Below are 20,842 nucleotides of genomic sequence, written 5' to 3'. Positions count from 1 at the left end.
ACTGGACTAGATTCATGGAGGTTTGCGCAGCAGAAGAGAGGATTTAGTTAGGGAGGGGTTGCCCTCAGAAATAAGTCAGAATACGGGACCGTTGGAAAGCACTATTCTAATCTATTGCCCTATCTGATATATTTTCGTGTGCTGTTCGAGAACGATTAGCATGACCGATAGTGGGACACTGGGTGTGCATTGTCAAACACTGTTACTGTTGATTAGATTGTGCCGAGGGGTTTGCAATATCGTTTTGATTGGTGTGCATTATTTATTTCGTTTTTGGAAGGGGATAACTCAATAGAGTAAAAAATTTTTAAAAAGGGTTAAAAAAGTCTTGGTGGCCAAACAGGGGCTTGGAATAACAGACACAGTCTGAAGATACTGGTGCCTTCAGACAAAATCTGTATCTATAAACTACAGGCAATAATTGCTGCACTACAAATGTATCTGTCATGCATACACACATCCCAGAGAGGCAACACAGGATTACTAGAGTAGATCCCACCACCAACCCTGTTGTCAGGGGGACACACAGGAATTGCACATATACATGGGCCTATGCACCCATACTGCGATGCCAGGAAGAGGTAAGTCATTACACAGTGCAAATGACTGGCCACAGATTCACCCTTGACCCACTACCTGGACTACTGGTCTGTCAAACAACTCCCAGTGACTAACAGAGTCACTATACGTACACTGGTGGAAGAATGGCACACCCATGATAGCAAACTGGTTGAGGGACATTGCAGTGTGCAACGAGAAAGCAGAAGTATATGCCACTCTACAGACACTTACTTCCAGACCATGGGGCAAATGGGGCTCACTATGCTCCACCCTGGTGAAGAGAGAATCCCTGATAGACGCATCCCAAGACCACAGTGCACCACGCGACCAGACACCATCCAGGACATGACCCTCAGATTAACAGACATAACAGTCCATGCTCCACATCTACAGTATAGTTATGCTTTACGTAGTGCTTGAAATCGAAAAATAGAAGTGCAGGTACTCTGTACCAGAGTACCTGCTTATTTCTGAGAAGTGTGGGAACTCTAAAATTAAAAGTATTATGTTTTTATTCAGAAGTGCAGGTACTCTCCCTCTCAAAATAGAAAAGTGCAGGTACTCATTACCGACAGTTCCGGCCCATTTAAAGCACTGACTTTACGACATTTAGGTGATCTAGAGAGAGGGTATTTAATTATTCTCATACACCCTGCATGCCTGCCACTGCCTAAACTTGTATTTTGTCACTTCTTACTATGTAATACTGAAAAGTTGCTAAATGATGCTGTGGACATATCCAGTACATTGTGTTTCAGAGCTGTGAAGGTGCCACAGTAAAGTTGCGTTTTGTTGATTTGAAATTTTGTTAAAATATAAAAAAGTATATATATATTTTTTTGATGTAAGCTAACACAATGCTGTTAGGCATTTTCACTGCTCGTCCTAGCCTACTACTCACACTGTCAGACACGGTTTTGGTTGATCTTTTACTAGCCATGGAATTAAAATTGATATTGGTTTAATGAAAGAGCTAGACAAATATTTAATTCCACACTTGGTGGGCATGGATTTGTTGTATCAAAAGTACTGATAAAACCATACTACATACATGCATTCTTATGCTCATCCAAGGAACTGGGGGACTTCTTTGACGTATATCTGCAGAAAAACAAACCACCATGAGTGTCTAGCTATAGATAGTACACTTAACATGATCTGGTCAATCCTACCTCATTAAGGCTCCAGATTCAGATGGACTATCTAGTGACGATCGTCCATGTCCCTTCATGTTTCCACCTCTATCTGTTCCTCTCGATTTTAGGCTTTCTTTATTCCTTCGACTTTATTATTCTTCTTTATAAAAAATATATAGGCCCCCATATTAGGTACATCTGATGAAGACCTGCTTTTTTGTGTATTCAGAGTATACCATCTGAAAAGTCATTAACATGATAAATGTCGGCCATGATCTATGATGTACCACAGTTCTTTTTATTTATATATTCCAGTAAAAATATAAGAATTAAAAGAGGTATTTCAGGGTACCAGCATGAGAACAAGTGAGCACAATAAATCCCAACTTGAAACTACTACTTTTACCAATGGATAGCCACTGAAGCATGATGAGCACAGGGGTCTTGTGCTCAGAGTGTTTTGCTCCTGACCTGAGCCGATTTGAAGTATGTAAGTCCACCTTTCAGGATAGGAGGCAAATCTTTAAAATCCTGGGAAGTTAAGACATCCTGTAGTAAATGCTCGAGAGAACTGTGGTATCTAGGATACCTGCATCTAGGCAACAGGAAAGAAGTTCTAGGATGTAATGAAAATAATTATGTTTGACCACTGACTGTGTTTCACCACTGTGCATATTAGTTGTTCAATGTTCACCAGCAGCACATTACATTTTGTATTCAGTTTAGCTGCCTATTGACTTTATTGTGGCGTTAGACATTACAGTTGAGACATTGCAGAAGAGCTGTATTTTTCCACATGGTAAACCAAGCTTGTGTTTTTCGTATTTTCTCTCACCGAACACTAGAATGATAAGGAAGCGCATATTTTGTGTTTTTCTCTAGTGTGGCCTTGGGAGAGACAGCCTTGAAAACTTGGCCAACTTTCAACAGTGTTTTTTCCAACTCTGACCTACAGTAGCCAGCAGGTTTTGATTATTATAAAAGGTGTCCCTGGGTAGCAGCGAGGGGGAATTTTCCAAGACTTCAGTCAGGAGTGAACTGCCTGACCTGTCCCGTGAGGGTGAAAAATCTCTTTCTCGCAGTTGAACAGGGATCATCAACTTGCTGGTATGAGAAAGATGACGAGCAGTGATAGGCCCTACGGTGATGAATTTTGACTTTTATTCTTTGTTTGACAGTTATGCTATAATCACATGTATTTGCTGTGTACACTGCAATTGAGAATCACTTTGATATATTTTACTTTCATCGCTGTGACTATTTGTAAACTTGTGCCTCCAACCTACTAATCTCCTCTCTCAGAAATCTTGTGGTGAAGTAATAATAAATGTCTTCTTTAAACTAAGAAGTGCATTCCAGAGATTTGTGTCAGCTCGGTCATTAGTGAAAGCAAAACATAGGAGAGGTTGGCAGTTGCTCCAGAAAGGAGAGGACGCCCTTTACCTGTTCTCCATTAAATTACGTTTTACCTCATTACTAGAGAATTTCAATACTACAATTTGGCGAAGAGGGAGAACTACATGCTACAATACCCACGTTCCAGTGGATATTATTGCAGAGAACAGGTGGATATTGTCCACTGGAACTGGAGGATTTTGCAGCCAGCAACATGTTAATAAAGTAAGCTCTGACAGTTACTAAGGAAGTACTAGGGTACTTTGTCTGGGAGAACTGTAAGGTGAGGATATAAGCATATATTAAGACTTTATTAAGTATCTCCAAAAGTAACAGCAATTTCACGCTTGTGTATTAAGTGTTGCGTGTGTGTCTTACCTCATCCTGCACAAGCTTGCATGTGCTGCTGCTGTTCTGCTATCTGCAGTCTCCCATGAACTTGAATGGCATGGACATTAACATGCGTCATCAAAGAAGAGTGAAACGCTAACTCGCTAAAGGTGTGGGAGTGTAAGAATGTGTGGTAACATTGTGACGCCAATGTGCGGTCATCTGGGAAGGAATTGTAAGGTTGGTTCCTTGATAGCTTGTAAGCGTATCGGTGATTACGCACACCTTGAATCTTATTGTCGAGGAGCGACTACAATATTAACTATGACGTGCATCGGTGATGCGCACACCTACTTGTTATAGTTGTTTTGTACACACTTACTGGTTATAGTGGTTTTGAAATTTAAAATAATATATAACGTGTCTTACATCAGGTACTCGCACACTATCGGTACACGCATACTATAAACATTTGCTGGGAGGTGGGACCGTAATAATATTGATGTGCATCGCTAATGCGCACACTTACTTGCTATGATTTTTTTAATTTTAAATAAAAAACAAATAACGTTTTTTTACAGTGCAGTATCGGTGATAGGTATACCAATTGTTGTGCTCATCATTAAAGAACTAGAGGGAATATCAGAATATTCCAGTAATTTTATCGTAAATGAAAACGTTTATGTGTGCAAGCAAAGTGTTCAACCACCTAAACATGAGTTGATCAAATATAACATTAAATACACCCATACCATTTATTCTAAGGGGAGGACAGCCTCAAATGAAATGGGCAGATTGGAAAGACTACTTTGTTAATTATGTGTCCACTGTTGAAGAGGTGAATGGTGAAGAGTTCTCTTCATCTAGGTAAGAGAACATATTATTGCATAATCTGGGTCCTGAGGGCTTACAAGTGTATGTCAAATAGAGAAAAAAACAAGACCAGATATAGGTACAGATGTATTCAATGAAGCTTTGGAGGATTTAGATGCATATTACCAACCAACAGTGTGTGTCGCTATAGACAGATTTAATTTCTTTCAAAGGGAACAACTTAAAACTGAGTTAGTGGAAGATTATGTTGCAGCTCTTAAAAAGTTGGCTATATCCTGCAAGTTTGGGGCATTACAAAAATACTTTTTCAGAGACCAAATCGTCATGCACTCTAATAACGCAGGTATTCAAGAAAAGTTGTGGATGTGTGGTGAAGCAACTTTAAAAGAGATTATTGTAATTGTAATTGTAAAAAAAGGCGGAAATGTCAAAAAGGTGTGCTAAGGCTGCATTAAAAAATAATGGTGTACACCACTAATGAAAAAAAGACCGAAATATGAGAACGGTGGATTAAAAAATAAAAACAAGATGAGAAACAGTGGGACAGGAACAAAATAAACGTGAATGACAAACCTTTGATATGTTTTAGGTGTGGAAATAGAGGGCACATAGCTAAGGATAAAAATTGTCCGGCACATAAAACAAAGTGTTTGTTCTGTGGAATTATTGGCCATTTTGCCAAAGTGTACAGGAAAAGGAAAGGCAAAGGTAGGTCTGTTAAATGTATTGTAGAGAATGATGAAGAAGAATTGGATGTACGTGATGAGCTCTTTAGTGATGAACGCATACTCAGTATTGAAGATGCCATTTTGGATGCAATGGATGTAACAAAAAAAGAAAGCCCGTGTGTAATATGGTTATCGAGGGAGTTGAACTAAAAATCGTGGCTGACTCTGGGTCTCCTTATAATGTAATACAACCTTCAGTATGGGAAGACAAATTTGTTAGCATGCTGGGAGATATATTGAATCTAACTGATGTACACCCTGTTACCTTCACAGGCGAAAAAAATCCAATTGTAGGTTACAGACAAGTCTTATTCCAATTTAAAGGAAGTGGGGGGCTTTAGGAAAACTATATGTAACTGAAAAGGATCCTTCAGTGTTGTGATGGAAAGATCAAGGAACTTTGGGAATTGCACTCAATCCCAACAGTGATGACCAGGTCATGCTCTTATGCAAGACTACTCCTACTATGGAAGTAGACATAGTCAGACAATTTCACAGTGCATTCTCAGGTGGTGTGGGGAAATTGAATGGGTTTATGCAAAAAATTATGCGGAAGGATGGAGCAGCACTGGTTTATCACAAAGTCAGGATCATACCAGTGAGTGTCACGAAGAATGTTATGGAAGAATTAGGTAATTTGGGGAAAAAAAGGGATTATTGAACCCATGGAATGTGCAGAGTGGTTATCCCCGATTGTTGTTGCGCATAAACCTAATGGGAACATAAGATTATGTATTGACTTAAGGGACTTGAACAAAAATATTGTGGTTGACACTTTTCCACTTCCCAAGATTGATGAGCTTTTATCGAAATCCAAAGGGTGTAGTTGGTTTTCCACACTTGATCTAACTGCAGCTTATCACCAAATTCAGTTACACCCATCCAGTTGTAGCTTAACATCCTTAATTACTCCCCTTGGTTGTTACAGATTTGTGAGAATGACATTTGGACTGGCTTCAGCTGCAGCAGTTTTGCAATGCTTAATGCACAGATTATTCAGGAGTATGGAGGGTGTAACGTATTTTTAGGATGATATATTAATCATGTACCCAGACAAACAGGAACATGATGGTAGGTTGAAACAAGTGTTGAGTAAATTGGCCGATAAAAGGACTTATGGCTGAATTGAAAAAAATTCAAATTTGCATTATAATCTGTGTCATATTTTGGGAATGAAGTTGGTGTAGACGGTATTGCACCTAAAAAAACAATATATATATATATATATTATTGAAGATGTTAGCAATGCACCGTCTCCTTTATCTAAGGACAATGTTAGATCATTTTTAGGTCTTGCAGAATTTTATTCCAAATGTGTAAAGAATTTTGCTACAAAAACATATGGGTTAAGACAATTGTTGAAGAATAGACAAGAGTTCATGTGGAATTTCAAGATGATTTTGTAAAAATGAAGCAGGAAATATATAATTCTAACCCTTTACAAGAATTTGAGATGGATGTGCATACTGTAGTAACTATGGATGCTAGTGGAAAGGGAGTGGGGACCATATTAACCCAAATGTCAGTGACAGGAGAAGAGATTACTATAGCGTATGCTTCTCGCTCCCTGTCACCGCAGGAGAAAAAAATGTCAGTCATAGAAAATGAAATGTTAGTAGCAGTTTGGGCCATGGAGAAATAAAGGCAGTGTTTGTGGGGAAGCAGATTCATATTACAAACGGATCATAAGCCACTAGTGAAAGAGCTTACTCCCAAAAGAATAGTTAGAGCGACACCCTGCACAGCAAGAATGACACTCAGGTTGTTAGATTACACATATGACGTGGACTATTTGCCAGGGAGCAAAAATAAAATTGCTGATTATTTAAGTCGTTCACCTTTACCATTAATTGAATATGTCAACAATATCTGGGATGAATACAGTATAGCCATAGTTAGTGAATGATGCATGGCAATAATGGATAAAGATTGGGAAACAAGTGGCAAGGAAGATGAGGATCTTCAGATGGTAAGATTGTATATAACCAATAGGAGGTCAGAGAAAAGTAAATTGCAGAAAGGATGCAGAAAACTTTGGGAGATTAAAGATGAATTGCCCATTAGTGAAACAGGTTATATTCTCAGAAGTGACAGGGTGTTGGTTCCCAAGAAGTTAAGGCAAAGGGTTTTCGAAATAAATCTTGAGTCATCTGGGAATTGTTAAACTTAAAAGAAAAAGACTAAATTATCTGATTGGTGGCCCGGGGTGGATATGGGTGCGGAAAGTTATGTAAGGAATTATGCGATGTGTATGAATTCTGATAAAGCTCAATCAGTGTTTCTTCCTTCACTTGGAGACCGAAGATACCCAACAAAATCCCTGGGAAGATCTCAGTATAGATATTCTGGGACCTATCTTAGATAACTGGGCTGTGGCTAAACATGTCATTGTAGTCATGGACAATTATTTGAAATGGACAGAATAGGAAACTGCAGGAACCGTGGATACCACAGCCATCATTTCCTTTTTGGAAAGATTATTCTTGAGGGATGGAATACCTAAATCAATCCATATTGAGTGTTAATGGTTCGCAATTCACAGCGGAAAGGTTTATAGATTTTGTTTAACCAGGAATGGTATTAATGGGAAGCGCACTCCAGTTTTCCATCCTGCTGACAATAGAGTGGTAGAGTTTTTTTTGATAGGCTATTAAATGGGTGGTATACAAACAGCCAGTAATGATGGGTAAGATTGTGAGAAGGAAGTGGGGAAACCTGTGTAGGCTTACAGAATTACACCAACGATAACTGGGTATAGCCCATTTAGGATTTTTAGAGAAAGGGAACCTTATCACAAAGGATAACAAAGCTTAGATGACTGAGAAGCTATGCAGCAGGTGGTCTCCTTCTGTTGTGAAGAGCAATTTACTCAAGATGCAAGAAGGGTACAAAGACAATTATGGTAGAAGTCAGGGAGTAAAAGAAGTGTATCTTGTACCTTGAGATTGGGTAAGAGTTAAGCTAAGACGCAGAGTTGGCAAGGGATGTTGCAAGTTTTCAAAACCTATACAAGTTAAGGAAGTGTATAAAAGATCAGCACTGTTAAGTGAAAAGAAAGTGTTGCATTCTAGTAGGATGGTCTGTTGTAATGACATTTTGAATTACCTACATAATGGGAATGGAATGGATGTTTTCCAATCAGACATAGGACTGTGGGATGATTACGGTGTAGAAAGGGAAATCTTTAATAGTGGTAATGAGTTCATCAGTAATCAAGGTATTCCTAAATCAGGTGGCATTGGACCAAGCTCAGATCCAGTATGGGCAGTGCGAGATCAAATCATAGTGCTGAATCTATATCTACGGAAAAGTCCCTTCGCATAGACAGGAAGGTGGGGCTACCAACCAAATTCAATGATTAAGTAACGGGTGATTCTCCACACTGTATTATAGCAATGCACTGTAGCCTACATTACATCAAATGTTATTGTCTTGTGTTATTATTCTAATGCAACATTCTTTTAATAGAATACATTAGCTGACCACTTTATTTTACTTATAATATTCACTTTTATGTCTGTATTTTAGTAATTTGTATTCATATATAGTTGTGTTTGTAATTCATTATCTCCATTTATTCTATTGTCAAGAAAGGGAGAAGAGGTGGTATCTAGGATACCTGCATCTAGGCAACGGGAAAGAAGTTCTAGGAGAGGTAGGCACTTGCTCAAGTAAGGAGAGGATGCATTTTACCTGTTCTCCAATAAACTACGTTTTACCTCATTTCTGGAGTATTTAATTACTACAAGAACCAAGTATTGCGCTGCCATTTTGAAATCAGATTCCAGAATCCTCAACTGATTGCCCCAAAGGAGTCCGTTCTGCTGCTATGTGCTTTTTGGACACACGTTAATGCTTTCTTGTAGATAACGCTTGTTGAAGAATCCTAGGGATTTTCCGCAGTTAATAAGCAATGGCTTTCGGTCTATAATTTTAGGACAACAAAGCCAGGATTGCGACAGAATTAGAGAATTGAAAATGAGATGGTGGAATGACATTCAGAATTTGATATTCTCAAGAATCAAAGTCAGAGGAGAGCAGTCACTAGGGAGGAGACTATCAGTTTCAGCTGAGCAGCATCAGCATAGCAGTGGTAAGAGCTACCACCTCAAACTGCAAAGGATGGTATTCAAAACCAAACTAAAGGAGAAAAATGGGTGTGCTGTGCCCTCTATCATTCTATCTCCTGATCTGTGATCTCTGTTAATAAAGGACAATCATTCACCTTCTCAGTAGAAGCCCACTACAATCTGAAAATAGAAAGTCATGGGTTTGAGACAGTTTCCTGCATAGTTCATACTGTTTACTACTGGTATTCCCTTCAAGTTACCATTCATCCATTTCTCGAACTGTATTGCTCCAGGTGCACATGCTCACTCTTTTTGCCATTTACAGTGTCGCTTTATATTGCCTCATGTGTTCCATGATGGCAGACGTGTCACTTGTTTTTTATGCTAGAGTTTTGACTTTCTGCACGAGTACCCTTTAATCATGTCTTGGTCTCTTCTTGAGTTCTGCTACGTTTCCTTCAATTATTTGCTACTTACCAGGATTAGCCTTAGCCCAACCAAGAGCCCACATATGCTTATGCTTATACCAATGTTAGTAAACCTTGTGGAGATCGGCCCCGAAATACTACATTTCCCTTATTCCGCTCTGTTTCCTTTACCCTAGATCTACAGCTAATTCATTCCCTTTAACAAGGACCCAATTAGCACAACTTTCTTTACAGGTAGCTCGATACCGGTATGCAGCAATTTAAACAAAAAATAAACACAAATAGAGTCAAGTGAGAAGAGAAAAATGCTCCAGCTTTTTAGTTAAACTAGTTCACTTCACAAGCCAGAAGTAAAAGGCTTTACCAGCTCCTTGTAGGGAGGGCATCCCCTTCCATTACCCTTTTACTTCTAATATACTCCCTGAAACAACGCCCAGAGACAACGGTGTCATACTGTCTTTATGCTGTACCGTGAAACTTGTGTTTTCCCCTAGTTGAGTTACACATTATGCATGTTTTATTTGGCTTGCTTAATGGCCAGCTCCTGTATGCTTCGTTTATCACTTTTGTACATTTTTCTTGCGAAGGCTCTGATTAAAGGAATAGAATAAAATTGGAAATGAACTTGAGTGAGAGAATCGGACACTGATGATGCTTTATGTTATATGGTACGTTATATTATGCGTGTGTTATTTTTTGTCATGTATTATGTTTTGTTGTGTTATGAGTAAGCCTCTTTTTCCAATTTCAGCTCTGCTTTCCTGTGCAAAAACATGTTTACCAGTTTATTTGAGCATGCCTGGGTTCATGGGAAATTTCAGTTGGTCTACATGCTTAAAAAGGGACACTTTAATTACAGAAGGTTCTCTTTGTGGTTCAGATATCACTGGGAAATGCTCATCTTTTACTTAGCGTTGTGCATTGTTATCAGAGTTTAAAGAACTGTTAAAGTTGATGCCGTGCAGCTGTTCTCATGTGATTAGACACAGCTATTTTAGTTCTCTATCCTGCTGACAAGGTTAGGGATAAAAGCTCTGCATGAAGTGTTTCTAGAAATTATGAGCAAGGAAGGAAATTAATCAACTGTTGGCAACAGTAAGCGATAAACTGAGAACCTCCTTGCTACAGCTGCAGTCGTTTAACATCTTTGCTTCCTTGATACTTTTCTGTTGAGATCACCGTTTTCCATTATATCCTATGTGGTTATGACAGTATATAAACTGAGTAGTCTGTAAGACGACTCAGACTCTCTATGCTATGCATATGTTCAGAGATCTCTCCTGCAGTAAGAGAATTAAAAGGATACTGGGAATTTCCCCATGACTGATTTCTCCTTTATTTGAAGAGTGATTTTTGACTCTGCATTGACTAATGGTTGCCCGTACAGGGACAGACATGGGCTACGCCAGTCAGTTCTCAGCACCGCAGTGGAAGGGCCAGTATGGATTGCTGCATATCCCGAAGTGCGCACCTTAACAGCAGGACTGGTATCCTGAGTCGGCATCTGTGGGGGCCACACTGCGTGACCTTAACACAAAGGTGAGTGGCCCATGCTTCATCCTAAAGAACTACTGAGAGGTAAGTTAAGGGTCTCAGGCAGGATAACGAAGTAAGAGAGCACTGATAAACACAACAAAAGAGATTACTTTCCCTGGGGAAGCCCAGGGATAACCTTATTAATGGATCAAGCACTTATTTAATGTAACGTGTTAGACCAGAGTCAGACTTCGCCTCCCGAAGGGTCTCCAGCTCATGAAACAATGACAAAGTTCTCTATATAGATAGGTTTATTCTTGAATCAATGGAATGAGTATACTAAAGACAATATGTATTTGCAATTTCCCATGGAAGAAACTTTGATTCAGCAAAGTTGCAGTACTGAATTGTACACCCTAAGTGCACCAGGTGTGCACATGTGTGTCCTGGGCTCACTGTGCCATTGCAACCAAGCTATACCTGGCTGAAGAGCCCTATCCAGGGCAAAACCGGTCCTAGGTCTCTTGTGTTCCGGTTCAGGGAGGTCCTGGCCTGGCAGTGCAGGCTGGACGGTTCCCTTGACGAGCAAGGCAAGACTGATTTGTATATGGCTGGGGCTTAATTGAGGTGGCATGGTGGGCAAAAAACGATGGATTAGGATGCAGCCTGAGCAATTGTCAGATGCGGAGCTTATACCAAGCATTCCATTCATCACCTTGTTTTTTTGTATTTAACACACTGCATGATAAACAAGTATTTGCAATGCAACGGGTCTCGCATTTCTCCGAGTCAGAGCTATTAGCAGTTGTGAAATCCCAACCAGACTTTTCTTGCCTCATTAAATGGAAAAAAAGATCGCAATTGTGCTGCTACAGTTCACTCGTAGGGAAATCTATCGGCAAAAGTGCAATTATATACGTAACCCGCAAAAGTGCAATTAACTATGTAACAAGGTCGATGTCATGCAAAGTGCTCGACTTCTGCCAAGCGAGATCACGTTGCGCAAAAAGAGAAACAGTAGTTCCCAACCGGCGGAAAACAGCGAGCCTTGTATGTTTTCAGTACTTGGTCGCTGCGGTCAAGCAGGGCTAACCACAGGAAAAAGGCATGATGTATGTATGCCTTCCACTAATGAAAGCAAGCAGATTTTAAAAGGCACGCCCACGAACCAATGAAAGACACTGATGTGACATGGACGGGGCTTCGAGCCCTTTTCTAACTACTACAGCGTCTCACAAGCGATACACATGCGCAAGTGCATGCTAGCACAGGCTCAGCCCTAAAAATGCCAGGCTAAAGAAGATTAGATTGGCATAGTTTTATTATTTGAATGAATGGGAGACATATGCCAGACAGCTGAAGTGTGAAAAACAAATGCAAGGAATAACAGGCCTCAAACATTCTACTCCCTATAGCGAGTCATATTTTATCAGGTCGAACTATTTTTAGGACGTACTACACCCTTTTGGTGAGCTGACAAAAAGCAGGTGTTCTGTTCAAACAGAAAGTGAAGGAGCCCTTTTAATCTTATTCTTGTGACATTTGCTCTGTGCCTCAGAGATAGAGGTCAAAAGTCAGTTTGTCTTACAATTCATTTTCCTTCTGACTGCAGATTTCCAGGATTTTGTCCGTTTTTTCCTAACACACAAAATTTAAAAGAAAGGTCAACTGTACAAACATTTCAAAATATATTTCAGTAGTCGTGAAAGACCATTGTTTGTACTTCTGTTTGATATATAAACAATATTATTTATAGGATGAAAACAAATCAGAACACTTGACTTGGTAATATGCAAAGAATACGTGCTTTCTGAAACACGATTTTCAGAAATTTGTTAATACATTATATGGTTTTATCAGTAAAGCTGCCAGTTAGTGGAAGGTTTTTGGACATTTCATGGACATTTTCTCTCTGTAAATTACAGTGTGCAACTACATGATGCTTTAGTGACATATTTATTAAAAATGAGTGCTTAAACATAACCTAGAAACATTCCTGCCCTGGTAGTAATGCTATTAGTAAACTAAGAGGTAAGTAATGGATCATGTGCTCCCTATATGTGGACTAGATTATTTTTTTTATACATGGGTGCAAACATTTAGTCCATTTAATAAACAAAGAAGTGTTTTTGTGCAGCAGAAAGGCTGAGCTCACATATTTGAAAGTACACTTGTATGTGAGAATGAAGAAAAAGGCAACTCTATAAAGTAAATTATCTGCTTAGGGTCAAACAATTGAGACCCATTTATGGGTCAAGTATATTGCAGTTATGGTCGAGTTACTAATTCAAGTTACTCGACCTGCAGATCTAGTAACATTTTTATAGTTTTTCGGGGCCTGTACGTAATGTGAAGTCGTAAACCACTACAAGAGACACAAGGTTCAAAAAGGAAGGCAAGTCCTTTATTTTCCTTTCACCCATCCGGTTCCATTCCACAAATGCTGCACTTGTTCAAAGACGCACATTCTCTTTCACTTGAGATTCTACATTCACATTCCACATAGAAATTCTACATCACTTTAGGTTTCTCTTCAAAACCTAGCCATCTCACACTTCTTTCCATAACAAAAACTATTTCTCAATATAAATTCACTGAACATGATCAATTAAAATACAATTTCTTTAAACTATCCAAATATCTAAATTATAACATTTACAAAGGGAAGGAAGCAATCACTTTACTGCAAAAAAATTGTTTATGCCTTCAACTTCTAATGTAGCTTTTTTTAAATTAAGAGGAAGTTTACATATCCCCACGCTTTTCCTACTTTGTTTAAAGTCCATGAAAACCTTGGGTTCTTCATTCATAGATTGCTCTGCAGGTTTATACTTATTCACCGCATGCTGAGAGGACACCAGTCGATTAAGGTTCCAAATCCACTCATCATCTGTCTTGACAGAATTTCTAAACAGTTTAACAACTTGTCTCTCCTTTGTGAACTTAGACCATTGCTGACAACCTACCAGTGCTCTGATTTTTACCCAATCACCAACATGAAACCTTACATTCTTAACACATTTATTTATATGTATCATAATTAGGTCTCCCTATTTTCTGTTTTTACTGATTTTTACAGATAAATACAGGCAGAAAATATTGTCTTTCCTGTTTGTATTTATTTTTAAAAGCAGAAAAATACAGATAATTTGGATTCTTTTGAGTGGCTCTCCATGCTGAGATTAAGGACTTTCAGGCCATGTACATATTGGCAGCATGGGGAGTTACAAGCTCAATGAGATTTGCTTAAATTACGACATCTCAACATGTATATGTGCTATTATACTCATTTTGTAATGTGGGCTTATTATTTTTACTGTTTTTGGCTGTTATCACGTCATCTATTCACAAAACAAAATAAATATGGATAAATACTAATAAAATGTCCAAAACATAAATATGGATAGATAAACCAAAATGTTAAAAAAAAAAAAAAAAAAAAAAAAAAAAGAAGAAAACATGAAATCGGAAGCCCTAATCATAATATTTATTTCTGTTGATGTTTAAGTTCTCTCTCTCTACATTCACCAATACCATTATATTTCAAACCTTTGTCAAAAAGCAAAAACCCTGGACAAGGCTTAGTATTGGCTGCTCTCCCTTTAAACAATTTGAAAAGTGTTTTTTCCAGTGGTAGCATGTGGTGACAACCTACACGCTGTTATTTGGTATTGCAACTCTTTTTTTCCAGTCTAAGTTGTTCACCCTGGCTAACTGTATACTCTCTTTCAGAGTCTTGCTGAGTCTCTCAATAGCTCCATTTGCCTCTGAATGTTACAAAGAAGTTTTCTTATGAGAGATACCATACTCACTTAGTTATTGTTCAATTTCTTGTGAGCAAAATTGCGGACCATTGTCAAACAATATGTAATGCAGATAGCTCTCTCTTTTGAAAACTTCTTCCAAAACACTTAATCACATTATAAGAAGAAATATCCGGCACACAACTTACTTCCACCCACCGTGAAAACAAATCCAATATCACAATCAGATAAGGGGTAAGGTGTTCCCCATGAAGAGGACTAACAACATTGATTGCTACTTCCTCCCATGGACACTTTGGTAACTTCCTCATCACCATAGGCACCTGTCTGGTCTTGTGCACCTTCTCACTCATGATACATTGGATCAATCCCTAACTGCACGTTTAACCATAAGATCTAAATCTGGCCACCAAAAATCCTGACATATCTGCTCCTTCGTTTCCGTAATCCCCATGTGACCTTTGTGTGCCAAAAAAAAAAAAAAAAAAACTTCTTTCTCAATGATTCTGGTGGTATTAATCTCGTGCCTCCTATCAAAAACCATAATTTACTGCTAATTCTTCTTTAAGAATTGCTCATAGTTTACCCAACGTATCCACCTACCCCAACAATATCAATTCAATGACGTTAAGTATGCTAGAATCTGTTGCCATCTAATTTGTCCATTCATCCTCCTGTAGGGCACCAGAAGTGACTTTGCACACCTTAATTTCTTGCTCATTTAAGTTATCCAAATTATCTTGTGAATCTTGAGTACCCACTACTTCCACCAAATGACAGTCTGCTGTAAAATGCTTTGCCCCAGGAATGTATTCTACAGTAAAATCAAACTCCTGAAGAGGAACTACCAATCTTCTGAATCTTGAGGATATAGAATCTAACCTTGTTTTTCAAAAATCTCTTTTAAAGGTTTATGATCTGACCTTATTTTAAAAGTTGTTCCGCAGCTCAAGTTCCTAAATTTATCTAAGGCCCCCAAAAAATGGCAAGAGCTTCTTTTTCAATAACTGAGTAGTTCAACTCAGCTCCCTTCAAACATATCAAAGCATAAGCAGTTCCTTGCTACTCCTGATTTGAACCAGCACTGTTCCCAATCCCTTGCTACTAGCATCAGTGATTATGCAAGTAACTTCACCTGGAATGAATGCCTGTAAATTGGGTGCACTGACACTATTGTTCTTCACTTGCATAAATCATTTCCTACAAGCTTCATTCCAAACAAACTCTACTTTCTTGCCCAACAACTCTTAGATGAATGGTCTTATCTGCAAAAGACAAAGTCAAAATAAGGGGTCCCTGGATTGATGAGGAGAGAAAGCCAGGGAATCCAATCTACCTTTATAAAGAATATCACTCTCCTATATATTTTACAAGCAAACACTAATAACAAATAGAGAAGAATAGAAAACAAATATAAATTTTATTCCTAATAACATGTACATCAATCGTAAGTAACTAATTGTCTTTATGTCTTTGTATTATCTGCAAAAGACTTCAAAAGTCAGCCATCCCCAGAAAAGTTGTCAATTCTTACTTGCAGCAAGGTTCCTTCAAATTCATTATAATTTCAACTAATTCTTCCTTTGGTTTAGTGCCATATCCCAAAATGGGATGCCCTGAATAGTTAACTTCTGTGTCACAAAATTAGCACTTATCCTCTATATTGATAATAACCTCTCCAACACCTTCTTGACCCTGACATGTTACTCTTTAGTTTTTCCCAAAAATAAGTACATCACTGAACTCCCTGGATTCCTATCAAAATATTACCCATGACCCTCTGGAAAACTGAGGCCGCCAACACTAAACCAAACTGCATACGTAGGAACTTATTAGCCCCAATGGTGGGTAATGAAAGCTGCTAATTCTTGAGAAGATTTATGTAGTACCGCATGATGATAGGCGGAAGCGAGGACCAAGGTAGTGAAATATCTAGCTCCAGCCATGGTCGACACCCATCTCATTTGTGTTGGGAAATGGAGATCTATCCACTATAACGTCTCTATTGAGCTCCCTATGATCAACACAAACAAATCTAATTGTTGGACTTCTTTGCTATGCCAAGGGGAGCTAACCATTTAGTGACCATTTCAACGATTCTCATAATCTCGTGCACAACCACTTCTTGTAGACTAATAAGTATCTTACTTAAGTTAGCTATAACCGGCTTGGCACCCACCCTCAACTTAATGTGATGCTTGTAACATTGCAGACCACCTAGTTCATTCCTAAACAAATGTTGGAACAAAGATTCATACTTGTTCCCTTCTTTAATTACTTCTTGTACCTGAATAGGTGGATCAGCATTGGGATTAAGCGCAACTCCCAACCGACACTGATGTGGCCAACATAGTCAGTTTTTACTTTTGTCTGACACATATCGTAGTCTCTGTAAATCTCCCATTGTACTGCAGACATCCTAGAAAATATCCAAACATCTTCATCGGTGACCCACCATATCCTGAGGGTTTTTACATCTGGCCTTACACTCTCACCCTGCCAGCAAGGTTGTTATCATACACCTGTTCAGAAAGCAATGTCAACTGTGAACACAAATAAATATCATTTTGATTTTACAATTCTCAACACTGACCCATTCCAAAGGGTGCTCGGTCTCACAGTCATTCAATTGAAACACAATTTCTTTCACCTCCTGTTTTTGTCCTTTCTTGTTTCTTCCTTTACAACACTTTGAGAAATGACCTTTTATGCCACACCAATTGCAAACAACATGAGACGCAAGGCAAAAACTTGCATTGCCCTTATGCCCACAGGTCCCACATCTGAAAAAGGTGCCATGAAATTTTGAACATACTATTGGTTCTACCATATTCCTTGTTATCTGCAGTGTTGGACTTCCGCTTGACTTGACAAACAGCTTCAGTAACATGGTTTCTGTTCACTTTCTGCTTGTTCTCCTTATTCAATTCACCCAAACATTTCACCATATATTCAACATGATTGGCTATAGCAATAATTTCCTCTAGTGGTGGTTGGTCTTTTAACCACAGTTCTTCTCTGATCTTATCATTGCAACATTATAACACACATTAGTCTCTTATCCTTTCTCCATTAGAGCCCCAAATTTACAACTTGCTGCCAGTTTCGTAAGTGCCGCCACAAAATCCTCTACCATTTCATCCTAACCTTGATCTCTAATGCCAAAGTAATAATGTTCCATAATAGTGCTGACTTTAGGTAAATAGTGATTATCTAACTCCATACTCATTCAAGTTCCTTTGTTCCACATTTCTTAAGTCTGCAAGATTCTCTAAGATTTCTTGACCTTTCCCCACCTGAACAAAGTAGAAGCGCACTCTGATGCTCCGCACTAAGGTTTGTCCCACAAACCCTTGCATGATTCGTAGAAATGTTCTTACGCTTCGGCCATTTGACACGCGGCTCTCCTGGACTTGAAAGAAAAAAAATGGAGCAGAGGTAACATTTTGTATTTCTGCCCTTCCATGTGACTTTAAAAATCACACAACTTATGGTATTTTACCTCTACAGTACCATACACTCTCCTCTAAACTCAATACTATGATTGTGTGCAATAACTTTAACAACCATAGTTACACATCAATAAAAACAATATATTAAGTGGTTCACAGCAACTCAACTAAGCTACATTATTCTTGGATTGGCATTAATGAAATTATGCCAGGTGTGCTTGTCACCATGATTCGGTGTTTCCTCCTGCTAGACAAGCAATGTATAAGGTGTGCTTATCACCATCTCATATCAAACAGCAATTTAACTGGTGTGCCTTTCACCATAGTTCAGACAAGTGCAGTTATCTAACCAGTGTGCCCGTCACAGAAGGTGTGCTTGTCACCGTACATCAGACAAACGCTGCAACTTAGCCAGAGTGCTTGTCACTCTCTCATTAAAACATCGTCAATAGCTGACAGCACTCTTCATGAGCACAGCACAAAGAGAAGACAGACTGCCAGAATGCTAACTTCTATTACGTACAGTTCCTTTGTGGGTGGTGAGGTTTGTTGCGCTGTAAACCTGACCAGTCGGCAACTCTTAGATCAGGGATACTCAAAGTACGGCCCCGGGGCCGCATGCGGCCCTCCTGACCTTTAATTGCGGCCCTCTTGTGAATAACAGCACTGGGCTGCTGTTCACTTGACAACGCAGAAAAAAAAAACCAGAAAGCTGTGAAATGGGCATACTTTATTTACACTTTATCTAAGAGGCCTAGACAACTTACCTTTAGGAACAAATTTAGTTTTAAAGATATCTTTCACTAGACATATAAGAACATGACAAACTGTTAGCAAACTTCAAACAAGTGACTAAATGCATGAGCGTTTTACCTTACTTTGCGCCCCCCTCGTGCCCACCTTCCATCACCCTTCTACTCTTGGCCTACTGGCACCAGTGCGGCCCTCGGGCATGCCACAGACAGTGTTTTGTGGCCCTCGGGGAAATGTTTGCGAGTACCCATGTCTTAGATGAAGGACACTCCTCTCTAACGTCACTGGGCTTACTACTTCCAATGTCCCAATAGCAAATACAGTGAAAAAGACTTGATCAAATATAGCTGCCTCAATTTGGACCAATGTGCCCAGGTTGCCATCAGTGATGCACTTGAGACTATACAGTGATAAAGCTTGTGGCTCAAGCGTATGGAGGAGAGAGTTCATACATATGGCTCGAGGGGAGAGAGCTTGTGCCTGAGTTCCACACACCCTCTAAGGAACTCTGGCTGTGCACAGCCTGCATTTACCAGCTAAGTCACTTAAAATTGCAGTGGAGTATGCCAGAGAACTGACGCCAGGAACACGCCACACTTATGTGCCAAATCCTTGCTGATGCCAAAGATATGCAATCCCAACACACAAGCAGCGCGCTAAACCCAAATGAAAATATTGAGACTTACTGTACAGCACAGGCGGACGTTCTCTGTGACGGCACACAATATAACAAAATACTTCTCAAGCTATGTGGGGATGACAGTTCCATGCTCATCGCTAAATGTGAAGTCGAAACCACTACAAGAGACACCAGGTTCAAAAAGGAAGGTAAGTCCTTTATTTTCACCTCACATCACCCATCCACTTCCATCTCGCAACGGCAGCACTTGTTCAAACACACACATTCTCATGCACTTGAGATTCTACATTCACATTCCACGAGGACAATCTACATCACTGTAGGGTTCTCTCCAGAACCTAGCCATCTCACACATATTACATTGAAAAAGGAGGTACAGGAATTTAGACTGGCCAAGACAGTACAGAAGGGCAACGAATATTGGTGTGAGGATGTAACGATGGTCCTACCTGGCCTTTATTGGCTACATATACACCACATCCAGCGGTTGCTAACTTAACGGTGGCTGAAGTTCATCGTTTATACACAGAATTAACGGCAACAAATAGACGTTTAGTACAGTTTGTGATGCAGACACTCAACACAAACCCAGTGCGTGCTGCTCCGGCGCAACCACATGCAGTGGTTCCAGGTCTCCATCCGGCCACTGTACACTCAGTTATGGGTAAAGTACCAGCAAAACGAGAGGAAACTCCATTTTGGCTGGCGCAAAAAATTAATACGCTGGAAGCAGTATTTCCCCATACGGGACCTCAGGATAAACATAGAATATTGATGATGTGTTTACCGTTTGGTATGGTTCCTACTGTGGACCATTGTAATACATGGGGCACGGTGTTTGCCGCGCTCTACACTACAGCATACGGTACACAGACATTGCCTAATTTACCGGAAGTGCTTAAACAAATTCAAGATGAATATGGGGCTGCCCCAGCCTTAGATCTAGGAATGCAACTGATTGGCAATTTTGCCACGGTTTCTTCCAACATACTGAGTAATCTAAAAGGGGAGGCAGTGGCACTAGCGGTGCGTATGCGTCTTCGTGACGTCCCGCAACTCGATCAGGAGAGGGAGCTGCCGAGAATAATAGCGGAAACATATTCCAGTATCGGTCATGATAGCCTAGGGGCTAGACCACAGAAACCACAGTTTCAAGGTAAGGGTAGTAAGGATACTACTAAACAACAGCAACCTGAGGGTACTAAAAAGCGCTGGGAGAAAAAACAACAAACACCTAAAAAAGGGAATGGGAGAATCTCCACAACCGGAGACCCC

At 39.5% G+C, this 20,842-nt stretch overlaps 1 protein-coding gene across 4 annotated transcripts in view; it reads right to left on the bottom strand.

The window, feature by feature from the left end:
- Positions 1-20,842, bottom strand: part of BCAR1 (BCAR1 scaffold protein, Cas family member) — a 214,296-nt gene that overhangs the window by 169,584 nt on the left and 23,870 nt on the right. The window contains exons 2-3 of one of the 4 annotated variants that reach the window (XM_069217685.1): positions 19,614-19,725; positions 18,019-18,134 (exon numbers count right to left, since the gene is read on the bottom strand). The exons of 1 other annotated variant lie outside the window; for it this stretch is intronic. In XM_069217685.1, the coding sequence (XP_069073786.1) occupies positions 18,019-18,081 (63 nt within the window). In that variant the 5' untranslated portion in view covers positions 18,082-18,134; positions 19,614-19,725. The remainder of the gene's footprint in view (positions 1-18,018; positions 18,135-19,613; positions 19,726-20,842) is intronic. 2 more of the 4 variants (XM_069217683.1, XM_069217684.1) reach the window with 2 other exon arrangements.

This window comes from Pleurodeles waltl, chromosome 12 (assembly GCF_031143425.1).
Source record: "Pleurodeles waltl isolate 20211129_DDA chromosome 12, aPleWal1.hap1.20221129, whole genome shotgun sequence".
In the NCBI taxonomy this organism is placed as follows: domain Eukaryota; kingdom Metazoa; phylum Chordata; class Amphibia; order Caudata; family Salamandridae; genus Pleurodeles; species Pleurodeles waltl.
This window is presented reverse-complemented; position numbering and strand designations above follow the sequence as displayed.